General features: G+C 47.5%; 1 protein-coding gene across 1 annotated transcript in view; it reads right to left on the bottom strand.

Annotated features, from left to right (window-relative positions):
• Positions 1–19,841, bottom strand: part of LOC120049154 (staphylococcal nuclease domain-containing protein 1-like) — a 311,592-nt gene that overhangs the window by 212,428 nt on the left and 79,323 nt on the right. Inside the window, 1 exon segment of the mRNA XM_038995382.1 lies at positions 12,008–12,117. Within this exon segment, the coding sequence (XP_038851310.1) occupies positions 12,008–12,117 (110 nt within the window).

The following is a 19,841-nucleotide window of genomic DNA, read 5'->3' as shown; positions in this document are numbered from 1 at the left end:
GGGGGACTATTTAATTCATTTTAGAATAAGGCTGTAACGTAACAAAATGTGGAAAAAGTCGAGGGGTCTGAATCATTTCTGAATGCACTGTATATCGGCACAAGCATGTCAGCTCACCGAGACCTGACTGTGCATACAAATGAACACGTGAATGTACACACAGAGTGATGGAAAGCGCTAGATAGAGAGAGGGAGACGGGAGGAGGAGAGAGATGGAAGCGCGGCACTTGTGTAATCTGACTCACGCCAAATAATTCAGACGTGAACGGAAATCAATGCAAAGCGCCAGACGAAGGAGAAATCCAATATGGTCTTGGAGTGAGAGGCAAAATAGACATTAAAGGGCTCAAAACACATGAAGGATGCACTTTCTCACCCATAACTGTGTGAGCAGGAGAATGTTAAACAGGCCTAGCCACCTCCAAATGCATATAGTGGGTGATTCTCATACAGGCTGGCTTCACAGGAGGCTGCTGAGGGGAGGACGACTCATAATAAATGTCCGGAACAGATTCAATGGAATGGCATCAAACAGCTGGAAAACATGTGTTCGATGTGTTTGATACCATTCCTCTAATTCCACTCCAGTCATTACCACAAACCTCCCCAATGAAGGTGCCACCAACCTGCTGTGGCTGGCTTGGAGAAATGATAGGGTTAGGCAGGTGTTTCATAATGCTGCAGGTAAAGGTACCATTTCCAATGCAGCAATTACTTTCAAACTTCCACAGAAAGGATGGCCAGGCTTTTCCCCCCCAGCAGAGCACTAAAACGCCTGATTCAACTAATCAAAGGCTTCCCCATTAGACACACACACCTAAAACACCCACAAAGCCACCGACACTCTGTGGATAGCCCAATCACAGACACCCACAAAACCACCGACACTCTGTGGAGAGCCCAATCACAGACACCCACAAAACCACCGACACTCTGTGGAGAGCCCAATCACAGACACCCACAAAACCACCGACACTCTGTGGAGAGCCCAATCACAGACACCCACAAACCCACCGACACTCTGTGGATAGCCCAATCACAGACACCCACAAACCCACCGACACTCTGTGGATAGACCAATCACAGACACCCACAAACCCACCGACACTCTGTGGATAGACCAATCACAGACACCCACAAACCCACCGACACTCTGTGGATAGCCCAATCACAGACACCCACAAACCCACCGACACTCTGTGGAGAGCCCAATCACAGACACCCACAAACCCACCGACACTCTGTGGAGAGCCCAATCACAGACACCCACAAACCCACCGACACTCTGTGGATAGACCAATCACAGACACCCACAAACCCACCGACACTCTGTGGATAGACCAATCACAGACACCCACAAAACCACCGACACTCTGTGGAGAGCCCAATCACAGACACCCACAAACCCACCGACACTCTGTGGAGAGCCCAATCACAGACACCCACAAACCCACCGACACTCTGTGGATAGCCCAATCACAGACACCCACAAACCCACCGACACTCTGTGGAGACCCCAATCACAGACACCCACAAACCCACCGACACTCTGTGGATAGCCCAATCACAGACACCCACAAACCCACCGACACTCTGTGGAGAGCCCAATCACAGACACCCACAAACCCACCGACACTCTGTGGAGAGCCCAATCACAGACACCCACAAAACCACCGACACTCTGTGGAGAGCCCAATCACAGACACCCACAAAACCACCGACACTCTGTGGAGAGCCCAATCACAGACACCCACAAAACCACCGACACTCTGTGGATAGCCCAATCACAGACACCCACAAAACCACCGACACTCTGTGGAGAGCCCAATCACAGACACCCACAAAACCACCGACACTCTGTGGAGAGCCCAATCACAGACACCCACAAACCCACCGACACTCTGTGGGGGGGCCCAATCACAGACACCCACCGACACTCTGTGGGGGGGCCCAATCACAGACACCCACCGACACTCTGTGCGGGGGCCAATCACAGACACCCACAAACCCACCGACACTCTGTGGGGGGGCCCAATCACAGACACCCACCGACACTCTGTGCGGGGGCCAATCACAGACACCCATAAAACCCGACACTCTGTGGGGGGCTCAATCACAGACACCTCAAACCCACGACAATCTGTGGGGGGGGGAATCACAAACACCAATAAAACCCAACACTCTGTGGGGGGCCCAATCACAGACATTAGCGTTAAAGCTTCTTGAGCAGCGAGGGAGTCTGTGCCCTGTAATCTGTGGTGACTGACTGAGTGAGTGAATGTTGATGTGCGGGCCACATGAGTCATTGCACCCCACTCCCGCCCGCCACCTGTCCTGTCGGGATGTGCTGCCAACCCCGTGCCAGCCTGGGAACAGGGGGCGCTGGCCATCTAACTAACACATGACTGGGTACAGCGCTGTCACTGACCAATGGTGGACGTGAGAACAGGAAGGGCCAGAGGTGCGAGGGTGAGACAGAGTGACCTGATGTGTCTGGGATGAGTTCACTCAGCTCTGATACCGTATAGCCTACTAGATACTACAGTGATAAAATCAACTGTCCACACATACAGTGCCTTCACACACCTTGACTTTGCCTACATTTTGTTGTTACAAAGTGGGATTAAAATGGATTTCATAGTCATTTTTTGACAACGATCTACACAAAATACTGTAATGTCAGTGGAAGAAAAATTATAAGATAAAAAAAATTATATATATAGAAAATAAAACTAATATATCTTGATGTCTCTAAGAGCTATTTTTGCCCATTATACTTTTAAAAATTATTCAAACTGTCAAGTTGGTTGTTGATCATTGCTAGACAGCCATTTAAGTCTTGCCATAGATTTTCAAGCCAATTTAAGTCAAAACTGTAACTAGGCCACTCGGGAACAGTCAATGTCATCTTGGTAAGCAACTCCAGGTGGGCCTTGTGTTTTAGTGAATGTCTCCCAGTGTCTGTTGGAAAGCTGACTGAACCAAGTTTTCCTCTAGGATTTTGCCTGTGCTTAGCTCTATTTCGTTTATTTTTATCAACAACAACTCCCTCGTCCTTGCCGATGACAAGCATACCCAAAACATGATGCAGACACCACCATGCTTGATAATATGAAGAGTGGTACTCAGTGATGTGTTGGATTTGCCCCAAACATAATGCTTTGTATTTATAACAAAACATTTATTTCTTTCTCACATTTTTTGCAGTATTACTTTAAATGGCTTCCTTCTTTTCACGCTGTCATTTATGCTAGTTGTGGAGAAATCCCTGAGCAGTTTCCTTCCTCGCTGGCCACTGAGTTAGGAAGGGCGCCTGTTTCCTGAATGGGTGTATTGATACACCATCCAAAGTGTAATTAATAACTTCACCACGCTCAAAGGGATATTCAATGTCTGCATCTACTAATATGGGCCCTTCTTTGTGATTCATTGGAAAACCTCCCTGGTCTTTGTGGTTGCATCTGTGTGTGAAATTCACTGCTCGATTGAGGGACCTTACAGATAATTGTATGTGTGGGGTACAAAGATGGGTCATTTCAAAATCATGTTAAACACTATTATTGCACACAGTGAGTCCATGCAACTTATGTGACTTGTTAAGCACATTTCTACTCCTGAACTTATTTAGGCTTACCATAACAAAATGATTGAATAACTTATTGGCTCAAGATATTTCAGCTTTTCATTTTTTATTAATTTGTAAACATTTCCAAAAACATCATTCCACTTTTACATTCTGGGCTATTGTGTGTAGATCAGTGACATCCCCATTTAATCATTTTAAATTCAGGCTGTAACAACAACACATGGAAAAGTCAAGGGATGTCAATACATTCTAAAGGCACTGTACATGAGAGAGGAGGAGAGAGGAGGAGAGGAGAGAGGAGGAGAGAGGAGGAGAGAGGAGGAGAGAGGTGGAGAGAGGAGGAGAGAGGTAGAGAGAGGTGGAGAGAGGTGGAGAGAGGTGGAGAGAGGTAGAGAGAGGTAGAGAGAGGTAGAGAGAGGTAGAGAGAGGTGGAGAGAGGTGGAGAGAGGTGGAGAGAGGTGGAGAGAGGTGGAGAGAGGTGGAGAGAGGTGGAGAGAGGAGGAGAGAGGTGGAGAGAGGTGGAGAGAGGAGGAGAGAGGAAGAGAGAGGAGGAGAGAGGAGGAGAGAGGTAGAGAGAGGTAGAGAGGGGGAGAGAGGGGGAGAGAGGGGGAGAGAGGAGGAGAGCGGTAGAGAGGAGGAGAGAGGATAAGAGAGGTAGAGGATAAGAGAGCTAGAGAGAGGAGGAGAGAGGAGAGAGAGAAGAACAGAGAGAGAAAGAAATAGCATGTGGATGGAATCGATCAAGTGAATGAAAGACCAAATTTGAATTAAAAAAAGACAGAAAGAGAGAAAGAATAAGAGAGGGATCCCTCTCTTCCCTCTGTGTCCCCGCACACAAGGTCAGAGCCACGCGTGGGAGGCGGACCAGGCCTCTTTAAATCTCACTTCCCTCAGTCTTTTATTGTTCTCTCTCATTCTGTCTGTCACAGACAGTCGTGATGGAGGGATGGAACAGAAACTACTCTGTTGCAGTCAGGCCCTAAAGCATATCACTTTTACCACTTCCATCTTCCTCTTCCCTTCCGTTTCCTATACCTCTGATCCATGGTTTCCCCACGCCCCTGTTCCTCTCCACGCAAAAACTGCACTCAACACAATTCATATCTATTACCACACACAAACATTTCATGAACAAAAACCCACCTTGGTGTGAAATAGAGAAAGATGGGAAATGAACATGTAAAAATGTTTGCCGACGATACACCTCAGGAGACATATGGGTTCTAGGAGGAAACATCAAAAGAGGAACTTATTTGGGCTGTTTCTAAATGCCTTTGCCCTGAAATACTGCCAAGCTATTTTAAAGAAGTACGCATGGGAAGAAGGAGCGCGTGTCAGTCAGAGATTAAGACTGCACACAGAGAGATGGGAGAGAGAGGGAGATAGACATCAAGACAGAGAGCAAGAGACAGAAAGAAAAAAGGTGGAGAGAGAGAGAGAGAGAGACCAAGACAGAGAGCAAGAAGCAGGAGAGAGAGACAGAAAGAGAAAAAAGAAAGGTGGAGGGAGAGCGAGAGAGAGAGTGGTAGACACCAAGATGTAGAGAGCAATAGATTATAAAAATAGTGGCAGAAATCATGGCTGCTCCTCTCAACACGCGCCACTTTAATTATGCGCGTTTGCATCAGGAGAAATGAAGACGCCGTCGCCGCAGTGCTTTAGAGAGAGAACATTGAAGAGTGTGATGACACCCCAACATACCAGCCGACCCGTCAAGCCTGCACTAACACAGAATTCCTCCCCAACATACCAGCCGACCCGTCAAGCCTGCACTAACACCAACTTCCTCCCCAACATACCAGCCGACCCGTCAAGCCTGCACTAACACAGAATTCCTCCCCAACATACCAGCCGACCCGTCAAGCCTGCACTAACACAGAATTCCTCCCCAACATACCAGCCGACCCGTCAAGCCTGCACTAACACAGAATTCCTCCCCAACATACCAGCCGACCCGTCAAGCCTGCACTAACACAGAATTCCTCCCCAACATACCAGCCGACCCGTCAAGCCTGCACTAACACAGAATTCCTCCCCAACATACCAGCCGACCCGTCAAGCCTGCACTAACACAGAATTTCTCCCCAACATACCAGCCGACCCGTCAAGCCTGCACTAACACAGAATTCCTCCCCAACATACCAGCCGACCCGTCAAGCCTGCACTAACACAGACTTCCTCCCCAACATACCAGCCGACCCGTCAAGCCTGCACTAACACAGAATTCCTCCCCAACATACCAGCCGACCCGTCAAGCCTGCACTAACACAGAATTCCTCCCCAACATACCAGCCGACCCGTCAAGCCTGCACTAACACAGACTTCCTCCCCAACATACCAGCCGACCCGTCAAGCCTGCACTAACACAGAATTCCTCCCCAACATACCAGCCGACCCGTCAAGCCTGCACTAACACAGAATTCCTCCCCAACATACCAGCCGACCCATCAAGTCTGCACTAACACCAACTTCCTCCCCAACATACCAGCCGACCCGTCAAGCCTGCACTAACACAGACTTCCTCCCCAACATACCAGCCGACCCGTCAAGCCTGCACTAACACAGACTTCCTCCCCAACATACCAGCCGACCCGTCAAGCCTGCACTAACACAGAATTCCTCCCCAACATACCAGCCGACCCGTCAAGCCTGCACTAACACAGAATTCCTCCCCAACATACCAGCCGACCCGTCAAGCCTGCACTAACACAGACTTCCTCCCCAACATACCAGCCGACCCGTCAAGCCTGCACTAACACAGAATTCCTCCCCAACATACCAGCCGACCCGTCAAGCCTGCACTAACACAGAATTCCTCCCCAACATACCAGCCGACCCGTCAAGCCTGCACTAACACAGACTTCCTCCCCAACATACCAGCCGACCCGTCAAGCCTGCACTAACACAGAATTCCTCAAAGGAGGAAAGGGGAGAGGAGGCGAAAGGAGGGAGAAGTAAAAGGGGCAGAGGAGAGGGAATGATGTTTGACGTGGCGTCGGTTTGGCACATGCGAGGCCTTGAAGTCGAATACCCCTGCTAAGACTTCAAATTACCGATAGACAATCTGATTCCGAAAACTACAAACACATCGGTGGAGATGCCCATGGAGAATTCCCTCTAAACTAAAATGAAACCCTATTCCCTGAAAAGTGGACCACTTGGAGAGCAGCTTCAATCAAACATCATTCACTAAATGAAAAAGAAATCTGCACTCAGTCAGAAAACGTCCTAAAATGAGTTCACCTGGGCTCCATTCGCATCTATTGGAGCGGAGCGGCAGTTTTAAAACGCAGTGACACTGGGGGGATTGGGGCGGAAAAAAATGTAATCGGGCCACTTCGACTAAGGCCCTCATTTTCAACCTGGGGAATGGAGAGATGGAAAGAGTGTGATAACAGGATATTTCTCCCCACTCTCTCTTTCTCTCTCAATCTCTCCCTGACCCCCCTCCCTCCCTTTACCTCCCTCTCTCTTCCCCTCCCCCTCTTTCTCCGTCCATCCCTCTCTCCCTCTGTACAATTAGCTTGGGCAGTGTTAAGATTGCATTAGCCACAGCCAGTAGGTTAAGGCAGCAGCAGCAGTCTCTCCTAAGCATGCTAACTCACACGGACGAGAGAGGGCAAGAGGGACTTGCATGTCGTATGAGAGAAGGAAGACAATTTTGAGTTTCCGAGGGTGTGCGTGACCGAGCCAACGTGGGTATGACTGTGGTCCTGCATGGCTCACTTGGTGGAGGATGGTGCTTGCACCGCCAGGGTTATGGGTTCGATTCCTGGGGCCACCAATATGTAAAAAGTATTCACACATCCTCTGAAGCCCCCACCTGCTGTTCAAAGACCATTCACTGGCATTTTCTACTAGAAACGGGACACCAGAAATAAAAGCATCTCCCCAGTGGGTGTGACTCCTACTCCTGTGTCCTGCTGCATTGCTGCAAGGATTCCAGCTGGCGATCTGTCACCGTCTGCCCTGGCCTGTCTCCCCCTGTCTGGTACAGGTACCACCGCCACACTCACCCCTCTCTCCCGAGCTCTCGCTCGCCTCCAGCACTCACGCACTGTTGGGGCGAGTGAGTCTGAACTTACAATGGCTAGCCACAAGTCGTTATATATATTTTTTTTTTCTTGTGCATTTTGCTATTTGCCTCATGACTCCTGCATATTTTGTTGACTACAAACTTTATTTACCCAACCGTGGGACAGAATGTTTGTACCCACACTCGGGACTCTCTTGGTTACACAGACTTTTGGCCTCCCATCCTATTCTAACCACCTCTCGCCGGCTTTGTATTCATGTTCTCTGATGAAAATGCTGTACAATATGATCTTGTTGCCATCTGATGCACATTCAGATGTCATACATCCGCACTGCAGAGCTCTCCCTGTACTATGCCGTGCCTTGATGTGCATGTACACCTGGCCCACCTACTGTTGCTAGCCGCAATTCTGACTTGTGCTCTGATATCTGCTTCACTGTCTTCTGCTCTCGTAAAAGCCTGGGTTTTCTGCACATTAACACAAAAAGCTTAATACCTAAAAGGGATCAATTGAAAGTGTGGGTTCACAGCTCCAATCCACATGTGTTGGTCGTTACTGAGACGTGGTTAAGGAAGAGTGTTTAGAATACTGATGTTAACCTTTCTGGTTATAACCTTTTTCAGTAAGACAGATCTTCCAACGGTGGGGGAGTTGCAATCTTTACCAAGGAACATCTTTAGTGCTCGGGTGTCTCCACCAAGTCTGTCCCCAAACAATTTGATTTGCTGCTTTTAAGCATTAAACTTTCTAATAGATCTTTGTTGACTGTTGCTGGGTGCTATCGTCCTCCATCATCACCGGTCTGTACCCTACCTGCTCTAAGCTCTCTGCTGGCCCCTTACACTAAGTCTGAATTTGTCCTGCTAGGTGACCTAAACTGGGACACGCTTAAACCACATGACCAAGTCCTAAAGCAATGGGACTCCTGTAATCTTTCTCAGATTATTACCAATCCCACAAGGTATGACTCCAAACACCCAGAAAAGGCTACTCTCCTTGATGTTATCCTCATAAATAATCCTGATAGGTATCAGTCTGGTGTTTTCTGTAATGACCTTAATGATCACTGTTTTACAGCCCGTGTTCGTAATCTCTGCTCAGTGAAACAACATGTCCTGATTTGTCATAGACTTTAATGAGCAAGCCTTCCTTCATGACCTGTCCTCTGTAAATTGGTATAGAATCAGCTTGATCCCCTCTGTCGAAGACGCTTGGGACTTCTTTCTTGATATTTTCAGTGGTATTGTTAACAAACACGCCCCCATAAAGATAATGAGAATTAAAAACAGGTTCAGCCCCTGGTTCGACCGTGATCTTGCAGAGTTACTCCACCTCAAGAATTGCATTTGGCGAAAGGCTCGGCACACACATACTCAGGCTGACTGGCTCTCGTTCAGGCAAATGAGAAACGTGTACTCAGGCTATCCGCAAGGCCAAAGTTAGTTACTTTAAGGATCAGTTCTCTCTGTGGGTCTAATGCCAAGAAGTTCTGGAAAACGTTTAAAGACCTGGAGAATAAACCCTCCTCCTCACAGCTGCCCATGTCCCTTAAAGTTGATGATGTGGTTGTTACTGACAAGAAGCACATGGCTGAGCTCTTTAATCAATCAATCCTAGGCCCCACGCTCTTCTCAATTTACATCAACAACATAGCTCAGGCAGTAGGAAGCTCTCTCATCCATTTATATGCAGATGATACAGTCTTATACTCAGCTGGCCTCTCCCCGGATTTTGTGTTAAATGCTCTACAACAAAGCTTTCTTAGTGTCCAACAAGCTTTCTCTACCCTTAACCTTGTTCTGAACACCTCCAAAACAAAGGTGCTGTGGTTTGGTAAGAAGAATGCCTCTCCCCACAGGTGTGATTACTACCTCTGAGGGTTTAAAGCTTCAGGTAGTCACCTCATACAAGTACTTGGGAGTATGACTAGACGGTACACTGTCCTTCTCTAAGCACATATCAAAGCTGCAGGCTAAAGATAAATCTAGACTTGGTTTCCTCTATCGTAATCGCTCCTCTTTCACCCCAGCTGATAAACTAACCCTGATTCAGATGACCATCCTACCCATGCTAGATTACGGAGACATAATTTATAGATCGGCAGGTAATGGTGCTCTCGAGCGACTAGATGTTCTTTACTATTCGGCCATCAGATTTGCCACCAATGCTCCTTATAGGACACATCACTGCACTCTATACTCCTCTGTAAACTGGTCATCTCTGTATACCCGTCGCAAGACCCACTGGTTGATGCTCATTTATAAAACCCTGTTAGGCCTCACTCCCCCCTATCAGAGATATCTACCACAGCCCTCTTCCTCCACATACAACACCCGTTCTACCAGTCACATTCTGTTAAAGGTCCCCAAAGCACACACATCCCTGGGTCGCTCGTCTTTTCAGTTCGCTGCAGCTAGTGACTGGAACGAGCTGCAACAAACACTCAAACTGGACAGTTTTATCTCAATCTCTTCATTCAAAAACACAACCATGGACACTCTTACTGACAGTTGTGGCTGCTTTGTGTGATGTATTGTTGTATCTACCGCCTTGTTATGTTGTCTTAGGTCTCTATGTAGTGTTGTGTCTCTCTTGTTGTGATGTGTGTTTTGTCCTATATTTATATTGTATTTATTTATGAATTATTTAAATCCCAGGCCCCCGTAGGAGGCCTTTTGGTAGGCCGTCATTGTAAATAAGAATTTGTTCTTAACTGACTTGCCTAGTTAAATAAAGTATACATTTCAAGTTGCTTTGAATAAAAGCTAAATGGCATATATTACGTATTATTATATTGTGTTGAGTATAACATTGTGTGTGTATATGTATGTGTGGGTGTTATGCATGTGTGTGTTCCTGTCAGCCAGAGCGGTCTGAGTCCGACTGCACCCCCATCACTAATACTCCCCCTGTTAACCTCAATTCCACTTCCAAAGCTTTTCAGTTGGGAATCTAGTGCAGCAATCTGGCTAGCTCAGCTCATCCTACACAGGCTAGCCTTCTAGCTCCACACCAGCCAAAACAGTTGGCCTCAAAGCCACATTTCCATGACAATTAGAGGGGCTCAAAGGAGCATGGGATACACACTCCCCCACAGAGCCCTTCAACAGGGTCCAACGGAGAGGAGAGTTACAGTAGGCTAGCTGTCCTTGGATTCAGAGCTAGCTTCAATGGGCTCCAGTTAAATAAGCAGCTTTCTGTTTTACATGTCAATAAACGTTTGGATCTAGGATCAGCTTACCCGTGCCAAATTATACCCTTAATTATTAGTGGGGAGATACAAAATTGATCTTGAATCAGTTTGTAGAAGGGAGTATCTGGAGGGAGGGTGCGACAAGGCCACATTTGCCAGAGAGTACGAAAGGGGTTTGGAAGTCGGCCTGTGAAAGGTTTTGGGTTTCAGAGAGTGGGGCATAACAGGGTGGTTTTGAGGTGGATAAATTATCGCCTGTCCTCCCAGTCTCCCCTTCTTTCTGCTCTACCATTACTCAACTGAGACGTTCTATGGATTTGGTCAATTGCTGGAGTGGAGGCCCTAATCATCTCTCCACGGCCCGTCAGAAAAGGATGTATGGCAGAAGGACATGAGGGGAAGGGGAGGGAAGACTAGGCCTCGGTTCACAGTTAACACAAACAACTCCTATCGACAATTTAGAATGGCATTCACCAAGGGAAACTAGGCACCACAGTTCCATAGATGAACCTAAATGGAGATCAAACATGATCCAAAACTGTCGACCTTCCACGCAACTCAGAGGGTGCGTTCGTAAATTCACTCTGGCGATTTCAGAGTACTCGTCCGAGTGTGCTAAAGCGCAGAATAACTGATGAATTTACAAACGTTAAACACCCGTTGAATATGGCCGTGTCAGTAAACATCGGCAAAAAAAGCGTAACTAATTGTTGCCAGCAGCAGTTAGAATCACCAATGCTCTAGATAACATGAAAACAGCCAAACCAGCTCTACTACGGTGAGTAAAATGGTCAGAGTGAGGTGTTCTCTCATTTGTGTCCAGAAGTATCTAGCAAGCTAGCCAACGTTAGCTTGGTTGCTTGAGGTTGTGAGGTCAGAACACTCGGATCAAACTTACGTCCAGTGTGTTCTCTGAACCCAAAGGTTCTGAAATTACGAACGGACAATCTGACAACGCTCTGAATTTACGAACGCCCAGAGCACACTCTGAACACACTCTGGCACTGCAGAGAGAATTTACAAACACACCCAGAGTCATCAAAAACCACACTAAAGAAAGCCAGGAGACAAAATTAAACTGGAGGTCGAATGTGATCCAATATGTCAGACTGCAAAACCAGCCAAACATGCAGTCGCAAGTAAAACCACTGAAATCAAAGAAATTGGAGCTTTAATGAATGTTGCTCTTACCTCTCTCTGCAGTACCAGCTCCTTGGTGAAGGCCATGGCCTCGTCGCTGAAGGGCTCAGCCACCTGCATGCCGCCGGGCATGTTCCTGGAGCCGCGCGGACACTCGATACCTGCCCAATGAGAAACACAGAACAAGTGTCAACGGTCAGCAAAACAGACAATAAAAATAACTATGAGGTTAGACAACATTTAGAGCAGTTAGAATGTTACGGTCAAACAAGTTGAAGTTGCCCCTAACAACTGATACAGGGGTCAAAATCGGACATTTATTTCAACCCCGTAACGTCCCAGCGGTAGGACAGTTACGATACAACGATGCCACCATGACAGGTGAAGTGGCACTAGAGATTAGTGGAGCTGAGCATTGCTGTGCTTCAACGGCGGCAGCTTCATCCTTTGTTTGGCCGTCCCCTGGCGCTGACCTTGCTATTCATGACTATTAACTGCAGTGGGTCTTTTCACTGGGTAGTGGATTAAAAGAACAGCCAGGGGAGGATGGGAGGGTTGGAGGGCAGGAGGGCTATAGGGTGGCTTCTTATAGGAAAGCTGTGAGGCGATGCATGCTTATCTCTTGCACTCAGAGTTGGCTGAGCGTGTGTGTTTGAAAGAGAGCGTGTGTGTTTGATAGAGAATGTGTGTGTGTGTGTGTGTGTGTGTGTGTGTGTGTGTGTGTGTGTGTGTGTGTGTTTGAAAAGTTAATGTGAGCAAGTAGGGGTGGTGAGGTGAGGGGCAGTGTGGTGCGGTGAGTGGCGGGTGCGGTGAGGGGCAGTATGGCGAGGGGCAGCACGGTGAGGTGAGGGCAGCACGGTGTGGTGAGGAGCGGCACGGTGTGGTGAGGAGCAGCGCGGTGTGGTGAGGAGCGGCACGGTGTGGTGAGGAGCAGCGCGGTGTGGTGAGGAGCGGCACGGTGTGGTGAGGAGCAGCGCGGTGTGGTGAGGAGCAGCGCGGTGTGGTGAGGAGTCTAGCCAGCGCGGTGTGGTGAGGAGCAGCGCGGTGTGGTGAGGAGCAGCGCGGTGTGGTGAGGAGCAGCGTGGTGTGGTGGTGTGGTGTGTGCTAGGCTAGACTCTGTATGCTGAGTGGTGTGGTGTGGGCTAGGCTCTGTATGCTGAGTGGTGTGGTGTGTGCTAGGCTAGACTCTGTATGCTGAGTGGTGTGGTGTGTGCTAGGCTAGACTCTGTATGCTGAGTGGTGAGGTGTGTGCTAGGCTAGACTCTGTATGCTGAGTGGTGTGGTGTGTGCTAGGCTAGACTCCGTATGCTGAGTGGTGAGGTGTGGTGTGTGCTAGGCTAGACTCTGTATGCTGAGTGGTGTGGTGTGTGCTAGGCTAGACTCTGTATGCTGAGTGGTGTGGTGTGTGCTAGGCTAGACTCTGTATGCTGAGTGGTGTGGTGTGTGCTAGGATAGACTCTGTATGCTGAGTGGTGTGGTGTGTGCTAGGATAGACTCTGTATGCTGAGTGGTGTGGTGTGGGCTAGGCTCTGTATGCTGAGTGGTGTGGTGTGTGCTAGGCTAGACTCTGTATGCTGAGTGGTGTGGTGTGTGCTAGGCTAGACTCTGTATGCTGAGTGGTGAGGTGTGTGCTAGGCTAGACTCTGTATGCTGAGTGGTGTGGTGTGTGCTAGGCTAGACTCCGTATGCTGAGTGGTGAGGTGTGGTGTGTGCTAGGCTAGACTCTGTATGCTGAGTGGTGTGGTGTGGTGTGTGCTAGGCTAGACTCTGTATGCTGAGTGGTGTGGTGTGTGCTAGGATAGACTCTGTATGCTGAGTGGTGTGGTGTGTGCTAGGATAGACTCTGTATGCTGAGTGGTGTGGTGTGTGCTAGGATAGACGCTGTATGCTGAGTGGTGTGTGCTAGGATAGACTCTGTATGCTGAGTGGTGTGGTGTGTGCTAGGATAGACGCTGTATGCTGAGTGGTGTGTGCTAGGATAGACTCTGTATGCTGAGTGGTGTGGTGTGTGCTAGGATAGACGCTGTATGCTGAGTGGTGTGTGCTAGGATAGACTCTGTATGCTGAGTGGTGTGTGCTAGGATAGACTCTGTATGCTGAGTGGTGTGTGCTAGGATAGACTCTGTATGCTGAGTGGTGTGGTGTGTGCTAGGATAGACGCTGTATGCTGAGTGGTGTGGTGTGTGCTAGGATAGACTCTGTATGCTGAGTGGTGTGGTGTGTGCTAGGATAGACGCTGTATGCTGAGTGGTGTGTGCTAGGATAGACTCTGTATGCTGAGTGGTGTGGTGTGTGCTAGGATAGACGCTGTATGCTGAGTGGTGTGGTGTGTGCTAGGATAGACTCTGTATGCTGAGTGGTGTGGTGTGGGCTAGGATAGACGCTGTATGCTGAGTGGTGTGGTGTGTGCTAGGATAGACTCTGTATGCTGAGTGGTGTGGTGTGTGCTAGGATAGACGCTGTATGCTGAGTGGTGTGGTGTGTGCTAGGCTAGACTCTGTATGCTGAGTGGTGTGGTGTGTGCTAGGCTAGACTCTGTATGCTGAGTGGTGAGGTGTGTGCTAGGCTAGACTCTGTATGCTGAGTGGTGTGGTGTGGGCTAGGATAGACTCTGTATGCTGAGTGGTGTGGTGTGTGCTAGGATAGACTCTGTATGCTGAGTGGTGTGGTGTGTGCTAGGATAGACTCTGTATGCTGAGTGGTGTGGTGTGTGCTAGGATAGACTCTGTATGCTGAGTGGTGTGGTGTGTGCTAGGATAGACTCTGTATGCTGAGTGGTGTGGTGTGTGCTAGGATAGACTCTGTATGCTGAGTGGTGAGGTGTGGTGTGGGCTAGGCTAGACTCTGTATGCTGAGTGGTGTGGTGTGGGCTAGGCTAGACTCTGTATGCTGAGTGGTGAGGTGTGGTGTGTGCTAGGATAGACTCTGTATGCTGAGTGGTGTGGTGTGGGCTAGGCTAGGCTAGACTCTGTATGCTGAGTGGTAAGGTGTGTGCTAGGATAGACTCTGTATGCTGAGTGGTAAGGTGTGTGCTAGGATAGACTCTGTATGCTGAGTGCAGGGCCGATGCAGCTACTGTAGCTGGCGCTTGGCTAGGAACCTTTGATGTCTGGGATGATGCCTTCAGTGGAAAGCAACCTGATCTTCAATCGAGACGCCACCTCTTTGTCTTCTCCCCACGTCAGGACTTCAAACACACACACTTGAGGAGCGAGCATGGTGCAGGGCTCTCCAACAAGCAAACAGCATTCCTCCTCTGTGGCTGCTGACAAGAACCCTCATATCTACGTAAACTAAGTCAACTTTGCAAACTACACACAAGCAAATCATACACACGCAACACCCATGAAAACTCCATCACATATTCACTCACTGTATCCCTCTATCCAATGCGCGCAGCATCTCACACACACACACCTCCCTCCCCCCCCATCCTCTCTCCACCCTGTTGCATTGATTCATGTAAACTCAGAGTTTGTTGGTTCTGCTGGGCGCTACACCCAACAACATTGTGCTAACAAAGCAACATCAGCCTCCTGTCCAAAAAGTCTGAGTCATCTTCTAGTAATCTGGAGGCTCCCGCCAATCCTGATTGGTCTTTATGCTAACACATCCGCCATGATTGGACTAGAGAAGAGAGAGAGGAAAAGCTGGACCGGAGGTCAAGTTTGTGATGATTGGGTACTCATTTTGGCACTGACTGACTAACCAGCGAGCAAACACACACCCACACACATTTCCTAGCAATGCTGTGTTAGCAAAACTTCCCACACACAAGGACACACCGACAATTCTCATCTCACCCCTCCTCTAACAAAACAAAAACATATTTTCTGTTGAACCCGCGGCATGGCGAGAGCCACAGAGGCTGAAGACTCAATTACCTCTTAATAGCCAGTAAATAGTCCCTAGATTAGCATTTAAATTGCCCAGCGTGCGTTCCGCCCCGGCTCCAAGGAGGAAGGAAAAAGTCATTTCAGTCCAGCAGCATCCCCAGTATTTTTAGACATGTTTTGGCCTGGGATTGACCGAGTGAGTGGCTGGACCAGTATTGTATAAGACCGAGAGAGGGGTAGAGAAAGCCAAGCTTAAAGTAAACTGCTTTCACTAAGGGATGTCTTTCTCTCAAGGACAGAGGACTTGGTGAGGATGGGAGAGACACAGGGGCACCATAGGGACAATAAAACCTGGATCTGTGTTTTTCAATGTGGATCAAATCCAATCCAAACTAGCACAACTGTTTCAATTAAACGTATCAACTAATCACCAAGCTTTTGATTAGCTGAGGCAGGTGAAAGTGCTGGCTAACCTATGGGGCCAGACCCCTCCCCCAGCCCCCGTATGGACACACACAAACAGCTCTGCTCAGTAGTGCTGGCTAGCCACGCGCATAAGATGTAACGTTTTAAAATCGGTGATCCCGGTGAGCGACGCGCCGGTTGAAATACGGCCCGTCCCAGCCGCCTCTGCCCAATCCTCCCTCGTACACAGTCGTTTACACACACACTTTCTCAAAAGACACACACAGTTGCCCTGGAATAGCTGCTCTACAAATCACCTGTGGCCAGAGCATATGTGCTACTGAGCACTGTGGTTCAGACAGCTCCATGTTTTATGCAAGCAGACACAACTTCACCCCTGTGATGAAAACACAGACAATCTCTCTCTCTCCCTCTATCATTCCCTCTCTCTCACTCCCTTCCCCTCTAAATCTTTAATTCCCTCCCACCCGCTCTTTCTTTTCATCACTTTCTCCATCTCTCCTTGACCTCTTCTTTCCTTTCAATCTCTCCATCTACCTCTCCCTCTCTACAACACTTGTTCCCTCCCCCCCTACATCCCTCTCTACTTCCCCCTCTTCCTTCCACCTACATCCCTCTACCTCCCCTTCTCTCCCACTTATTCAATTGCAAGTCACAAACAGCAAAGTGAGAGGATGGTCAGAGAGGCTTGGAAATTGCATTAGGGATTCAAAATTGTCCTTTAAAACGGGCATTGAGAAAGTGAGATTGGATTAGCGAGGAAGAGGCGGGAGTTGCTTTGCTACACATAGCCTGTACTTAATATAGCCTACCTGTCGACTTCCCGAGACAATGTTGCGAAGAGCAGCAGCTAACTAAAGAGGCTGTGTAGCTCCAACCCGATTATTCAACGCCTAGTTACACATTTTGTTAACTACTTGTACAAGATATCAGTTACATGGAAAAACGACTTAGAAACGCACAAAAGCAGGGACTTTTGACGAAAAACACGAAAATGTTGCCTCTACCTGCAGCTGCTGCTAGCAACAAAAATGGTGGAGAAGAACAGCCTGGTGACCCAGTTCTAAAGTAGATTCGCAAAATCTGGAAGAACGACTTCAATCCCAGGAACGTTAGTCAGAGAAACACAGTTCGGATCAGAGGGGTTCCCGAAATCCACATAAATACGCTGGATTGTATGAAAGACATTTTACGCAATCTAGTTGAGGACACACCGATGTTAACAACATGACCATTGGGAAAACACAACACGACAGTGCGCCCAGGACCAGCCCCACGCGACCCCAAGCCTATCCTGGTGAAATTCTTACCATACACCGACAGGGAGAAGGTCCGGCTCAGAGCAAAATAACTTAGGAATTTTCACTGGAAAGGGACAAAGGTGGAGTTTTCCCTGACTTTTCCAAGGAGGTTCATAGAGGTGAGAGACATGTGCATGAAATGGGGACTGAAATGCTCCTTGCACTACACTGCTGTGTTCTGGGTTACTGTGAGAGGATCACTAAGTCGTTTTACAGACCCAAAAGGTGGCAAAGAAGTGTGTCGCAGACGTTAACGAGGCCGAACAATCTGAGTAGTGTGGTAGGCTATGGAAGATCCGCATGGCGGCAGTGGTTTTGTCTAAGCTGATAGAACTTCCTATGTTGTGAGTCACATTCTCACTGAGTGTTTATGCTTAGAATATTACAATGTTCTTTGAAAAACAGGTACATGTCTGGGAAGCTTTTGAAGCATACATACGTGGAGTAATAACACAATGAACAGTTACTATTAAGAAACAAGATAAACAGAAAATTTATCAACTTGAAACAGAGCTCAAAACTCTGGAGAGGGAATATTGGTCCAATCCTAACAACATTTCTCTGGTAAACTTGACAAAAACCAAATACGAGCTGAATACTTTACTCAGTAAAATAGCTGAATATTCTCTGTACAGGTTGAAGCAGAGATGGTATGAATCAGGGGGAAATGCAGGAAAACCGTTGGCCAGTCAATCGACATCTAGAGAAACAGATCGGCAAATAGGTGGAATCAGAAAAAAGACAGGCAAGCTGATTACCAATAATAAAGAAATAAACAATATAATTTGAGACTTCTATCAGGAACTTTCTACTTCAGACAGTCCTTCAAAAATGCACAAAGCAGAGGCATTCTTTCAGAATCTGAACCTTCCTAAACTAAAAGAGGAAGACAGGAAATGGGTTGACCGTCCAATTACTTTGGAGGAATTGACCGAAACTATAAGACAAGCACCCACAGGGCTGGATTGGATACCCAGTGATTTCTACAAAAGGTTTGCCGGAGCAGCAAAGCCCAGAAATATTGAAAACATTGAACACATCGATTGACACAGGTGAGCTCCCACCTTCTGTAAGTGATGCAGCAAACATCCTAATCCCCAAAAAGGGAAAGGATCCCCATGAGTGCGGGAGCTACTGTCCAATTTCCTTGATAAATTGTGATGGAAAATAGTTTACAAAACTTCTGGCTATGAGGATGAATCATTTCATTATGAAAATCATAAATCCAGACCAGGTGGGATTCGTGAAAGGCAGAACTTCATCTGACAATCTATTGCATGTCATCTGGAAGGCAAAAGACCTGGATACTTCAGTGGCAGCCTTATCCCCAGACTCAGAGAAAACCTTTGATAGGGTGGGCTGGGACTACCTGCATTATACTATAAAATACATTTGGATTTGGACAGGACTTTCAGAATATTATTAAACTTATGTACAACGACCCAAAATCCAAAGTAGTCATTAACGGACTACGATCATCTCCATTTTCAGTAGGACGAGGCACCAAACAAGGTGACTGTCTCTCGCCCCTCCTATTTATTATAGCATTAGAACCATTAGCCGAAGCCATTAGGCTGCATCAGTCAATAAAAGGGGTTAATATGGGAGGTAGAAAGAATAAACCACTGCTTTATGCAGACGACATATTACTAATAATGTCAGGCTCCCAACTCAACATATCGCCTTTACTGGACTTAATAAATGCATTTTCAGAGACATCAGGCTATAAAGTAAACTGGACCAAATCTGAAGTAATGCCACTATCAAAACATTGTCTGAGAAATTACTTCATCAGCTGGAGGTATCAATGGGTCCTTAAAAAGTTGCGGTACCTGGGGATCGCTTTAAATCCTGGTCTAGAGAAGATGATTTCTGAAAACCTTGACCAACTACTGAACAAAATTCAACTCCAGTTTAAGAGCTGGGATAAGCTACAAATCTTATTATGGTGTAGGATACAGGTTAAAAAGATGGTCAGTAGCATGTTACCACTGTCCATACCTGTTTATACCTTTATATCCATAAAGAAAAGTATTACTGAGTTTGTTTGTGCCGGTAAAAGGGCCAGGATGAAACAAGCGAGATTACAGGAAACAACTGAGAAGGGAGGATTAAAGCTCCCTGACATGCAATTGTATCAAGAAGCCTTTGTAGCTTCCCAAATAGGCTCTCTTTACGGATAACTCTAATAGGCCAATTTGGGTGGACATGGAGGAAGAAGTTAATGCCCCATTCGGAACATCAAATTATTTGAGGTAACAAAACGTGGGACTGCAGAATCCAATAATGTCCCATACAAAAAAATATATGGAGTCAGATATA

Source organism: Salvelinus namaycush, chromosome 6, assembly GCF_016432855.1.
Source record: "Salvelinus namaycush isolate Seneca chromosome 6, SaNama_1.0, whole genome shotgun sequence".
NCBI lineage: Eukaryota > Metazoa > Chordata > Actinopteri > Salmoniformes > Salmonidae > Salvelinus > Salvelinus namaycush.
Note: the sequence above shows the minus strand (reverse complement) of the source record. Positions and strands in the feature narration are given on the sequence as shown.